The sequence below is a fragment of the Nerophis lumbriciformis genome, linkage group LG17, assembly GCF_033978685.3.
Source record: "Nerophis lumbriciformis linkage group LG17, RoL_Nlum_v2.1, whole genome shotgun sequence".
NCBI lineage: Eukaryota > Metazoa > Chordata > Actinopteri > Syngnathiformes > Syngnathidae > Nerophis > Nerophis lumbriciformis.
The window spans coordinates 17,303,754-17,317,500 of NC_084564.2; the positions used below are offsets into that span (position 1 = coordinate 17,303,754).

The following is a 13,747-nucleotide window of genomic DNA, read 5'->3' on the forward strand; positions in this document are numbered from 1 at the left end:
ACACAAAGGCTAATTAGCCAAATTGGATTCAGGTAGGAAATCTTTCTCGCCTTTTTCCCCGCACATTACAAGACAGAAATGTTAGTATTCATCAACCTGTAATTATGCTTTTTTTTTTTTGGTTTTGTTTTGTTTTAAAGCACACAAATGTGTTCACGTGTCAGTTGTCAGGAGTGAAAACAAACAGCAGTCAGAGTGTGTCAGCAAAGCGTCACGGGAGTGTGAGTGATTTTAGCCCTGCATCCACAACAGCCCTCAATGTGCCACCTACCCCCGAGACAACAGTCAAAACAAATTAATTAAAACTAAAGACAGTCATTTCATTTTTCTGTCAGGCTGCTGCCCTCATTAGTTTTGGTAGAGCATTTCAACCCCTGTGGCCAGCCCCGCTGCACTGCTACGCCCTGGACCCAACTGGAATGATGTGCATCGGGACTGCTGGGTGGGGGATTGTGTATATTCAGACAAGATGATAGAACCTGAGAACTTTCTAAGGTCCTTCACTGGGGGTGTAACGACTCCTTTTAGCAACTTTTCGATATTTGTTGTTGCCAAAGTCGTTTTTTTCTAACAATATGTATTAGAGATGTCCGATAATATCGGCCGATAAATGCTTTAAAATGTAATATCGGAAATTATTGGTCTCGGTTTCAAAAAGTAAAATTAATGACTTTTTAAAACACCGCTGTATGGAGCGGTACATATCCGGTAAAACACGGACGTAGGGCATACTTGCCAACCCTCCCGATTTTTCCAGGATACCCACAAATTTCAGTGCCCCTCCCGAAAATCTCCCGGGGCAACCATTCTCCCGAATTTCTCCCGATTTCCACCCAGGACAACAGTATTGGGGGCGTGCCTTAAAGGCATCACCCCTATTTTAGCGTCCCTTCACTGGCTCCCTGTGCGTTATCGAATCAATTTTAAACTCCTTTTATTTGTTTTTAAATGTCTAAACATCCTCGCGCCAACCTATCTCTCCGACCTCCTTCAGCCTTACTGCCCCACCCGATCCTTAAGATCAGCCAATTAGCTGCTGTTGACGGTCCCTGACACAAGGCTGAAGCTTAGAGGTGACAGAGCTTTCGCCGTTGCTGCTCCCAAGCTCTGGAACGACCTACCTCTGAGTGTTAGACAAGCCTCCTCTCTTCCTGTTTTTAAATCTCTCTTAAAAACATACTTTTATTCCATGGCTTTTAACACTCAGTGATATCCATCCTGCAATGGCGCCCCATAATACACCTGCTGTGAACCTGTTTTTATGTTTTTATTTATTCTATTTTATTTATTTATTTTTTATCGTGTTTTGTTTGTGTTGTGTTGTGTTTGCTCGGCACTCGTTTTATCTTTTAACCTGCCCATTGTACAGCACTTTGGCTACCCCTGTGGTATATTTTAAATGTGCTTTATAAATAAAGTTGATTTGATTTGATTTGATTTGATTTGATTTGATTTAGCATCCTCTACAACCTATCGTCACGTCAGCTTTTCCTCCATAAAAACAGCGTGCCGGCCCAGTCATATAATATGTGCGGCTTTTACACACACACAAGTGAATGCAAAGCATACTTGATCAACAGCCATACAGGTCACACTAAGGGTGGCCGTATAAACAACTTCAACACTTACAAATATGCGCCACACTGTGAACCCACACCAAACAAGAATGACAAACAAATTTTGTGAGAACATCCGCACAATAACACAACATAAAGACAACAGAACAAATACCCAGAACCCCTTGCAGCACCAACTCTTCCGGGACAATCCTGCGCGCACTCTGAGGTCCGAGAGCCAGCTCCAGATCGTGGTGCCCAAGACGAGACTTAAAACCAGGGGAGACAGGGCCTTCTCTGTGGTCGGCCCTAAGCTCTGGAACACTCTGCCCCTCCATGTTCGAACTGCTCCCACAGTGGAGTGTTTCAAGTCTCGTCTTAAGACCCACTTTTATTCTCTGGCTTTTAACACTACGTGAGTTGTGTGGTCCTCTGTGTTTTTAAAATTTTGATTTCTATTTACTGTTTTAATTGGTTTTACCCTTTAAAATCGTTTTTAATCATATTTATTTTATATTGTTTTTAATTGTTTTTTAATATTGTTGTGCAGCACTTTGGAAACATTTTGTTGTTTAAATGTGCTATATAAATAAAGTGGATTGGATTGGATTGGGACGCTACAATATACACCCCCCACTACCACCAAACCCCCCTCCCCTTCCAACCTCGCCACCCCCCCGGTTGATATTGGAATCGGTAATTAAGAGTTGGACAATATCGTAATACCGGATATCGGCAAAAAAGCCATTATCGGACATCTCTAACATGTATGTATTATTCTAATTGATCTTTTTTAACTGTGTTACAAAAAAGATCAATTAGAGTAATACATAATGTTGGATATAGAGAACATACAAACCCTTTATTTATTAAATCACAATTATTGAAATTCAACGATTTGGCGCATTTGCAAACAGCTAAAATGATGTACAAAGCAAACTATAACCTGCTACCCAAGAATGTACAATTCTTCTCAACAAAAGAGGAGAAATTTAACTAGAGATGTCCGATAATATCGGCCTGCCGATAACGTTGTTGTTAAAAGGAAAGGCCATGTAACACAGTGGTAAAAATACTCCTGTGCCAACTTTTTTGCAATGTGTTGCAGCCATTAAATTCTAAGTTAATTTCTCAGTTCCAAGATTACATATCTTGTCTTTGCAGTCTATTCAATTGATTATAAGTTGAAAACAGTGACGTGCGGTCACTGGAGGCAGGTGAGGCGGGGCCTCACCTTCCTACATGGAAAGAAAAAAAATGTAAAAAGAAAAAAAATTAATTAAATTGTTATATGTATCCAGTGATTATACTATAAAGTTATTTTCCGTTTAACTTCACCAGTTTTAGATTATTTTTATTCAAAATCGCTGAATTTTCACATTTGCCGTTCAAATACTGAGAAGAGACGGTGCGGGGATCAGCAGCCAGTTGAGGCACGTCACTCAGTTGTGCCTCAACATGGATTGCGGACTCGGCTAACTGCTGGCCTGCTGTGCAGTGAGACCGTATTGCTATATGAATTATATTATACATTTCCATAGTTTAGTTAGCTGAGGTATATAATGTACAGTGTATTTTGTCAACAACTGTATGTGTGTAACGTATTTCTTGTGCTGAGCAATTATAAAACTGCTGCGAAGACGCACTGGCTGAGGCTCGCGTAACCCCGCCTCCTGGTGCCGGTTATTGCACCTCCGCCGCAGACTGCACCCACCGACGGGAGCGCCACACCAACCAAAGCCCACACCCAAACCCTCCACGTGCAAGACCGAATCCACCCAAAAAAGTCACTTAACAAGAAGCCAAAAAGTGCAAAAACAACATTGCTCGCGCCGGAGGAGCGTGAACGACTGCAGGGACACAACATTAGGTACACCTGCAGACTGTAGCACGGATTTCATATTGCATTCATTCACAACTCCTCCAACACGAACACCACTGTTCCCGCACTTATAAGTAAAGGTAAGACCATAATAACGTTTTTTTAATTAAATGTGCTTTTTTGTGTGCTACAGTTTGTATGTGTAAAGTTAAAATTAAGTTAAAGTACCAATGATTGTCACACACACTAGGTGTGGTGAAATTTGTCCTCTGCATTTGACCCATCCCCTTGCTCACCCCCTGGGATGTGAGGGGAGCAGTGGGGAGCAGTGGGCAGAAGCGGCGCCGCGCCCGGGAATAATTGTTGGTGATTTAACCTCCAATTCCAACCCTTGATGCTGAGTGCCAAGCAGGGAAGAATGCTGGTATGAGCTTTTAAACATAACCCGTTAACTGCTGCCAATCAAATGGTGAATAAGATACTCTTTAGGGTTCATTTGTTTGTAAATCTGACTGTGATGAAGTCAGTGCCTCACCAGCCATGAACCTCACCGCACGTCACTGGTTGAAAAGGATTTGCAAATAATTGTATTCGGTTTTTATTTTACGAATTACACAACGTGCCAACTTTTGGGTTTTGTACAACCCAGATTTGAACCATTACTTTCAGCAATCCTCCAAACAAAGTAACAAACGGTGGCAAACAACTTGGTGTGTCTATCCATGGCAGCCAACACCAGTGAATCCTCCTCTTCCTTTTCAGTATATTAATATATACCCGATACTCCCATCCCAAGTGTCACATACAGTATGTCCAGCTGTGGGAGAGACTGAGATGAGGGGGGACTTAGAGTTGTTATTGCTGCACAAGTTCCTGCCTGCCTCAGCAAAGCCAGGCTGTTCAATAAAAGACTCTCACAGGTCCAGCACCGAGTGGGCTCGCAATACGACCAAGTGGATTTCCCCGGCCCGGCTAACAGGTAGTCTAGGGGCTACTTGCTTTTTCCTGTAGGAGGGCAATAAGCATATGAGGAGAATCTAAGACCCAACCTGCATAGCGAGTGAGACAACCTGAAAACACAAGGTGTGTTGCAAAGTGAACACAGATGGTAACCCAAAACAAAACACCTTCCTGTATTCATGACGTAAATTAGTATTTTGGATGTATTATTTGATATGCCAAAACACTTTGCAGTCTTTCATTTAGCTGCTAGTATTGAAAATTGTTCCACGCGCATCATTCCCTAAATAACAACCTTTCAGTATCTACCAAAAATGATTGCATCCACCAAAATGATTGCATCAACCAAATCCTTTCAAGCGTTCAGATTCCTTCTTGTAAAAAATAAGTTGATTGCCTCCATCTATTTGTAGACCAGCAGCTGTGATTTTCCACGGCTTTTAGAAACGATACGATGTGATCCGGGAAGTAATTTATGAGCAAGAATAAAACAAATAAATCCCTGTGGCTATTTTGAATGTTTTCCAAAATAAAAATGATATGAATTCAAACTGAGTCAGAACCGTTCTCCACTCAAAAAACAAAGAATGTTTAAAAGATAAACATTCAGGGCATTCACACTTGTCATATTTGCTTCCCGAAAATGAACGCGTTCGCTTTGCAAGTACGGTTGGTTGGGTCAAGTGTAAACGCGATCATCCGAAGCCGTGTGTGCGCCGAACAAATCACGGCCCCCCTTGCAAGGGAACTCTGGTGCGGTTCAGTTCATTTCAGCTCAAATCTGAACTCCACACAGACCGACTACACGAACCAGTGCTTCAATGAGAGCACAAACCTTGCAGAAATATGTAAAGGAAAATATTATTTATTTATAAGCTCGATAATGGCTTTTTTGCCGATAACCGATATTCCGATATTGTCCAACTCTTAATTACCGATTCCGATATCAACCGATACCGATATATACAGCAGCTTGGAATTTGGGACATGTTCTCCCTGAGAGAGCATGAGGAGGTTGCGGTGGGGGTGGGGCGGGGTAGGTGGTAACGGGGGGTATATCGTGTAGCGTCCCGGAAGAGTTAGTGCTGCAAGGGGTTCTGGGTATTTGTTCTGTTGTGTTTATGTTGTGTTACGGTGCGGATGTTCTCCCGAAATGTGTTTGTCATTCTTGTTTGGTGTGGTTTCACAGTGTGGCGCATATTTGTAACAGTGTTAAAGTTGTTTATACGGCCACCCTCAGTGTGACCTGTATGGCTGTTGACCAAGTATGCGTGGCATTCACTTGTGTGTGTGAAAAGCCGTAGATATTATGTGACTGGGCCGGCATGTAAAGGCAGTGCCTTTAAGGTTTATTGCCGCTCTGTACTTCACCCTACGTCCGTGTACACAGCGGCGTTTTAAAAAGTCATACATTTTACTTTTTGAAACCGATACCAATAATTTTGAAACCGATACCAATAATTTCCGATATAACATTTTAAAGCATTTATCGGACATCTTTAGTTCTAATGTGTTAAAATGTTCAGATATTGGTTTTTTTAAAAACAATGGAAATGATGTTTCGAGTAAAGAACAACAGCCTGCCAGCTTGTATTCTTAGGTTATTTAAATTAAGAGGAGAACACTATAATTTACGGGGGATATTGATTTTTGAAATAGGTAAAATAAGAACGAATATAAAATACAAATGTATTTCAGTTTTAGGAGTTAAATGGTGGAACAAGCTCAGTGAGGAGTTGAAGACATGTAGTTCTTTGTTACGGTTTAAGAAAGCTTTGAAAGGCGAAATAATAGAAAATTATAAAATATAGTAACAATTACTTTCATCCCATTGATTTTTTTAACAATGTTCCAGGTAATCTTATTTTCAGTGAATGTATAGGATAGGCAAATATAAGCCTTGACTTCAGCCTATGCCTTTTCGGTCATTGTTTTTCTTTTCTTTTTGTGTGTGTGTGCGTATGTGTATGATTGTTAAATATGTATAACCTGTAGTGATCACACAAAATGGTTGATTATATGACCGATATAAACTCATTCAATATCTTAACAGTGCGGAAGTCTCTGTGTCAATGACAATAGTATATTTTAGAAACTTTTCATTAAATCTAAACTGGTAGAAATAACCTACATATTCAACCCAGCAGATGACAATTTGGTTAGGGCTATTTGAGTTATGTCATGAAAGCTTCCCAATCAAGTCCTTATTTTACGCATACATTTGTCGCTCAACACATCGTGTTTCAAGAACTGAGGCTTCACTACATAATGCATTTTATTTAAACATTTTTAAGCATGTTTTAAATATTTTTGGCCTGAATTAAGTGTTAAAGGGGAACGTTATCACAATTTCAGAAGGGTTAAAACCATTAAAAATCAGTTCCCAGTGGCTTATTTTATTTTTCGAAGTTTTTTTCAAAATTTTACCCATCACGCAATATCCATAAAAAAAGCTTTGAAGTGCCTGATTTTAACCATCGTTAAATATACACCCGTCCATTTTCCTGTGATGTCACACAGTGATGCCAATACAAACAAACATGGCGCATACAACAGCAAGCTATAGCGACATTAGCTCGGATTCAGACTCGGAATTCAGCGGCTTAAGCGATTCAACAGATTACGAATGTATTGAAACGGATGGTTGTAGTGTGGAGGCAGGTAGCGAAAACGAAATTGAAGAAGAAACTGAAGCTATTGAGCCATATCGGTTTGAACCGTATGCAAGCGAAAACGACGAAAACGACACGACAGCCAGCGACACGGGAGAAAGCGAGGACAAATTCGGCGATCGCCTTCTAACCAACAATTGGTATATGTTTGTTTGGCATTAAAGGAAACTAACAACTATGAACTAGGTTTACAGAATATGAAATACATTTGGCAACAACATGCACTTTGAGAGTGCAGACAGCCCAGTTTTCATCAATTAATATATTCTGTAGACATACCCTCATCCGCTCTCTTTTCCTGAAAGCTGATCCGTCCAGTCCAGTTGGAAATGCATCTACTTTGAGTGTCGCAGGATATCCACACATTCTTGCCATCTCTGTCGTAGCATAGCTTTCGTTGGTAAAGTGTGCGGAACAAACGTCCAATTTCTTGCCACTTTCGCATCTTTGGGCCACTGGTGCAACTTGAATCCGTCCCTGTTCGTGTTGTTACACCCTCCGACAACACACCAACGAGGCATGGTGTCTCCAAGGTACGGAAAACAGTCGAAAAAACGGAAAATAACAGAGCTGATTTGACTCGGTGTTTGCAATGTGTTTGAGAAAATGGCGGATTGCTTCCCGATGTGACGTCATCGCTCCGATAGTGAATAATAAAAAGGCGTTTAATTCGCCAAAATTCCCCCATTTAGAGTTCGGAAATCGGTTAAAAAAATATATGGTCTTTTTTCTGCAACATCAAGGTATATATTGACGCTTACATAGGTCTGGTGATAATGTTCCCCTTTAAATTACAGTGCAAGATTTCTTATTTTCTATTATTATGTTCTGGCGATCAATAAAGATATTCACCAAGCGGCACAATGCTAACTACAGCATGGCAGCTAATCTCCATCTTGAACTCCTGCCTTATCAATAACACATCTCCGCATTGAGAGCAGCCTCAGAAACCTTGGGGTTGTGTTTGATCAGTCAATGTCTTTGGAGGGTCACTGTCGTCAACTGACCAAAAACTGTCTTTATCATCTCAGAAATATTTCTAAAGTGAGACATTTGTTTTCAAAATTGGATCTCAAAATGATCATTAATGCGTTCATTTCGTCTCGCATTGACTATTGCAATTCTCTTTTCACTCTCTTGAACAAGTCAACGCTAAAGAGACTTCAGACTGTACAAAATGCGACTGCCAGACTTTTGACCCAGAACAGCCCATACCACCCCCGTTCTATCCAGTCTTCATTGGCTTCCAGTTAAATTCCGCAATGAGTTTGAGATTTTAGTCCTGACATTCCGTGTGTTGCATGGTGGGGCCCCTCAGTGCATCACTGATTTGCTATGCCCCTACTCCTCAGGGCGCAGCCTCCGGTCTTCAGGCCAGGGTCTTCTAAAGATCTCAAAAACTTGTTTTAAAACCCGTGGAGACCTGGCATTCCAGGCGATAGCTCCCAGACTCTGGAACAATTTCCACCAGTCCCTCCGTGATCTTGACTGTGTTGAAACTTTTAAGAAACATTTGAAAACTTCTCTTTTTAGTAAAGCTTTTAGTTAATGCACCTTTTAACTATGATTTGTAATCCACTTGGTATCTTTTTTATGATGTTCCCCCTGTTGTTTTAATTGAAATGTTGTTTTACTTCACCTATGTTTTGTACAGCGCCTTGTGATTTTATCTGTTAAAAGTGCTTTATAAATAAAATGTACTTACCGTATTTTTCAGAGTATAAGTCGCACCGGAGTATAAGTTGCACCTGCCGAAAATGCATAATAAAGAAAGGAAAAAAACATATATAAGTTGCACCAAACTATGAAAAAAACTGCGACTTATAGTCCGAAAAATACGGTACTTACTTACTGTCGGAGGCAGATATTTACATATATCCGTATTTAAGTGTTACTTCTTTAATTTCATAATCATATTACAAAACAGCTAGTGTTTTTCTTCCAATTGTGGTCTTTTGGTTGTCTGCAAATACTGTGTGCTAACCTTGAGTGTGGAATGTAAGGAGGAGAGGTACTCCTTCTTTTATCTCCTCTTATGTCCAGGTGCGGAGGACAATGGGCATGTGTTTGGGCTGGAAAGACAAGACAGCAAGGGTGGGAGGGAGAGAGACTTTATAGAAGAGAAGGTTTCCATTTTTTAGATCAGACCATCTTAGCTGCGTGATTGAATGTTCTATGCTGGACTGGTCTCATTTATATTTACAAAGCTTTGCAAATATATTACAAAATACCTATTCTGTCTCTGGTGGTTCTTTTACTCAGCTTTAAGTGTCGTAAAGAGCTTGGGAGCGACGACCAGAAACTTGAATTCCCTGGGAGGAACAACTGGTCAAAACGCAACATTACTTAGGCGTGAGTGATGTTAAAAGAAAAGACGCAAAACGTACAAGAACACGATGGGTATCGGGGCGCCACTTAATGCTATCAGCTCTCAGCAGTTGTCCAGGCAATGCCAAGTGGAGATGAACTCTACTGATGCACTTCCATTTTTGACATCATCAGCTCCACATGACTTTAGTGAGCCTTTGGCATGAGCAAAGTGTAATAACAACGCGCAGTGCTAACACGGAATGCTAACTACACGGCTAATGGTTGTAGCTCCGACTGTCAAGTTCCACCAGAAAAACTTCAACTTCAGCACATGAAAGCCCAGTACTAACTTAAAAGAATTACACAGTGTGTGACAGAGTACGTTCAAGTAGTGGACGTGTTGTAGTGGCCGGGAGATGGCCATTGCTATGACACTGGTGAGTACTGTAATATACAGTAGAGCACACTCAAGGCTACGATATTGGGTGAAATTAGTGTAAAGGTGACTATATAGGTGTTATTTCATGTTTAGATGGCCCTTAATATGGTGAAAAAAACAAACAAACAAAAAAAGTGTTTTGAAGGTCGTGAACAATTGTGTTATGCTCAGACTATGAAATTGTTCAATTTATTAATAATAACCCTACTTCGGGGGAAATGATTTACCACGGTCAGGCTTGGAACTTCAGTGCAGATAAACAAGAGACTTTACTGCAGACTTAGACTAACTTCATTGCTCCACAAGGGAAATTGTTCCACACAGTAGCTCAGTTACAAAGGATAGAAAGGGTAAAGGTGGAAAGAATAATGCAGGTATTAAGTAGACTAAAATGTACCATAGTAGCAATATAAAATGTATCATAAGTAATATTTACATATTATATATACAGTATATAATATATACTGATATATTATATTTTTATATAACAGATACATTATATAACAAATCCCAATTGCCATGTACAATATTACAGTATATGCAACAGCTGCAGCAAAAAATAGAAAGTAGATCCAGCAGAAAATATACATTATAAACAAAGACATATCTTAGGGATAAATATAGCTATATAAAAATGTCCTATGCATTTCCAATGTATTTATTTGTGGCGGCACACCACAGATAGATTTGGTGCTACCTGTTCGCCCAAGCTCACAAAAAAATACAAAAAAAGAAGCAAAAAAATAAAGTTCATGTACATTTCATATGTTTTGCTTGTGATGTTTTTTGCAGATGTTGTGTCTCTCCCTCAGCATCCATAAAAACTACATGCACATGTGTCATGGCCAATTATGCAAATAAAATGGTGCCATCTAGTCCCCCCGGCAACCTAAGCCAACTACACCAAAGTGCCATAACCACAAGTTTGAACTCAGCCTTAGTGGATAACAAGCATCCAAGAAAAAAAAAGAAGCATTAAAACAATGGAGGGAGATGAATTCCGAGTAAAGTGTGACAACATATAATGTGGTCACACTGGTGGAGGTCACTGCCCTCTATTTCACCAGAGGCCAGGAACACAGTAACTGCAAGTTCACACTGCGACTGCCTTTGCCCTTGCTTTGGATTCATTTGTTGTCCCAAACACTTCCATCCATCATTGCTTATAATTGCCTGATAATTCATAGCTAATCCGACACACACAAACTTCATTTTCAGCTCTTTTTGAGTGAATGGCGCTGTCTCATTGATTGTTTGCATGACCCACTTCTTATGCTAATTATGACAATTAATGCAGCATATGAACACAAAGTGGGAGGAAAAAGTGGACATGAAAAGGAAATTTCCTTCATGAAAGCAACACTACGGAGCATATAACAGCCGTCTCATTAATGGCTGAACTTCAGTGAAGCATCTTAGACAGTGGTTCTTAACCTTGTTGGAGGTACCGAACCTGACCAGTTTCATATGCGCATTCACCGAACCTTTCTTTTGTGAAAAATAAAATGTTTTTTTTCAAATTCAAGACAAAGTTATATGTTTTTGGTAACACTTTAGTATGGGGAACATATTCTAAGTGACAAAGACTTAATTTAGAGTTATTTGGTTAATGTTAGGGTTAGAGCAGGGGTCGGGAACCTTTATGGCTGAGAGAGCCATGAAAGCCAAATATTTCAAAATGTATTTCCGTGAGAGCCATATAATATTTTTTTAACACTGAATACAACTAAATGCGTGCATTTTTAAGTAAGACCAACATTTTTAGAGTATTCTTTTTAATAACATTGTTATTCTAAAGCTAACCAATAATAAATAAAATACTTCTTACCATGAATTCGTCTTCTTGAACAGGTGCGATAGAAAACGAATGAATGGATTAAAATGCATGAGAATTTTTTATAATTTGAACGTTATTTTTAACACTGTGATTACCAGCGGGATTATTCACTACTTATCGTGTTAAGCAATGTCAGCTAAGATTTATCTGAGAGCCAGATGCAGTCATCGGGGCGGTATAGCTCGGTTGGTAGAGCGGCCGTGCCAGCAACTTGGGGGTTGCAGGTTCGATCCCTGCTTCCGCCATCCTAGTCAGTGCCGTTGTGTCCTTGGGCAAGACACTTTACCCACCTGCTCCCAGTGCCACCCACACTGGTTTAAATGTAACTTAGATATTGGGTTTCACAATGTAAAGCACTTTGAGTCACTTGAGAAAAAGTGCTATATAAATGTAATTCACTTCATCAAAAGAGCCACATCTGGCTCTAGAGCCATAGGTTCCCTACCCCTGGGTTAGAGGGTTAGGGTTATAATAAGGCCATGCCGAATAAGGCATTAATAAGTACTTAATAATGACTAGTTAAGAGCCAATATGTTACTAATTTGCATGTTAATAAGCAACTAATTAATGGTGAATATGTTCCCCATACCAAAGTGTTACCATGTTTTTTTACTGGTGCACAAAATGAACCGTGCATGAACATCACCTTGTTCAAAGAACAAAACCAACAAAGTGCATGAACTCACAACAAATTACACACCTGCAAATCAGTCTGACTTCTGCTGTTGTCGTATCCGTAATACGCCGATAGGGGGAAGTTTTTATTTACACGATGAGTCGGGTGTGTTTTGACCTCCGCCGAACCCCTGAGCCTGACTCACCGAACCCTTAGGGTTCGATCGAACCCAGGTTAAGAACCACTGATCTAAGAGGTGGACCGGAGAAGAGCGAAAGCACCAAAAAAATCATTAACTGGTGGTGACGATGCTTCTTTGAAGACACCCAGCATCCCACTGAGCGGGGATCCCCATACCAATAGGCGACAATGCTGCCTTCTTGCGGAGCAGCAGCACCAAGATTCGAGGTTCCTTTAATCCGACAAAGGGGATTAAATTCTATAGAGCACATGAGAGCGAGACGGGGACCGCTCCCATGGAGGAGCGTGGCTGAGTCATTAAGACTCCACTGTTGATCTTAGCCTTTGAACCATGAGAAGAAACAGGTGGACATCCAAGGTAAACTAAGTGAAACTATGACGGGGTTACTTCATCGTGCATGGATATGCTTCACAAGTTGCCAAAGTACAGTAAAGAGTTGACTTGAATTGCAGTGCATGACATCAGCGGTCATTGGAGACGATCCAAAAGTCCCAAGAGGGCAACGCCAGTCACAAACATTCCAATGTCGGTGTTACGGTCTCTTACCTCCCTTGTTCCATCTCCCCTTAGCCCGTGCCGGGCAGGTGGGTTGCGGGCAGCCGGACAGCGCGGAGAGAAACAAAATAAGTTCAAACGTAGGAAGAAATCCAGACTTTGCCCTGGAAAACATGTCCAAGAGTTTCTGGCGGCCAAGTCGCTCCTCTCACATGGCCGTGCTTCCTCCTGGAGGGTGGTGGCACGCGGAAAGCCTCTCGTGGGCTGTCATCCGTCACGCTGGGTGTCAGCAGTGGGTCTCCAGCGCGACCATGCTGCTGATGCTGCTGCTGCTGCCTGATGCCCACCGGCCCGCTTCACTGACGCTGGGGCTCGGGGCGAAGCTTCATCCCTGCCTGCTGTAGAGCTCAGCCCCGCCTGAGCTTAGGGGGAAGTGGGAACGGGGAGCGTACGGCTTGCCACGCGACGACTCAGATACGCTCAGCACAGTGCATTGGAACTCGCCGCTCTCTCTCTCACACACACACACACACTCTCTCTCTTTCCACCACTCCGTCGCTTACCGCCGTTGATGCCGACGCCGCTGCTGCTGAAGCTGGAATATTTCCTCTCCTCGCTCACGCAGTGTTTCGGAGGAAATTCATTCCTCAGCACTCTGGTAGAAGCTGCAGCCACCTTTCTGCACTCCAGGAACGAGAAGTGATGATGTGAGGTAAACACTGGGAAGGGAAAGAAAAGCTTGTTTTAACAACCTTGACTGGCAAGAGTGTGACATATCAATTGCATCACCCCCACCCTGGCAATGTAAAGAATTAAGCTTAACTGGAGGCAAGAAGGA

At 41.4% G+C, this 13,747-nt stretch overlaps 1 protein-coding gene across 5 annotated transcripts in view; it reads right to left on the minus strand.

The window, feature by feature from the left end:
* robo2 (roundabout, axon guidance receptor, homolog 2 (Drosophila)) overlaps positions 1 to 13,429 on the minus strand; it is an 852,180-nt gene extending 838,751 nt beyond the window's left edge. For 2 of the 5 annotated variants that reach the window (XM_061972627.2, XM_061972621.2), the window contains exon 1: positions 12,961 to 13,429. In XM_061972627.2, coding sequence (XP_061828611.1) covers positions 12,961 to 13,084 — 124 coding nt within the window. In that variant the 5' untranslated portion in view covers positions 13,085 to 13,429. The remainder of the gene's footprint in view (positions 1 to 12,960) is intronic. The other 3 variants (XM_061972618.2, XM_061972622.2, XM_061972617.2) reach the window with 2 other exon arrangements.
* Positions 13,430 to 13,747: the final 318 nt, after the last annotated feature.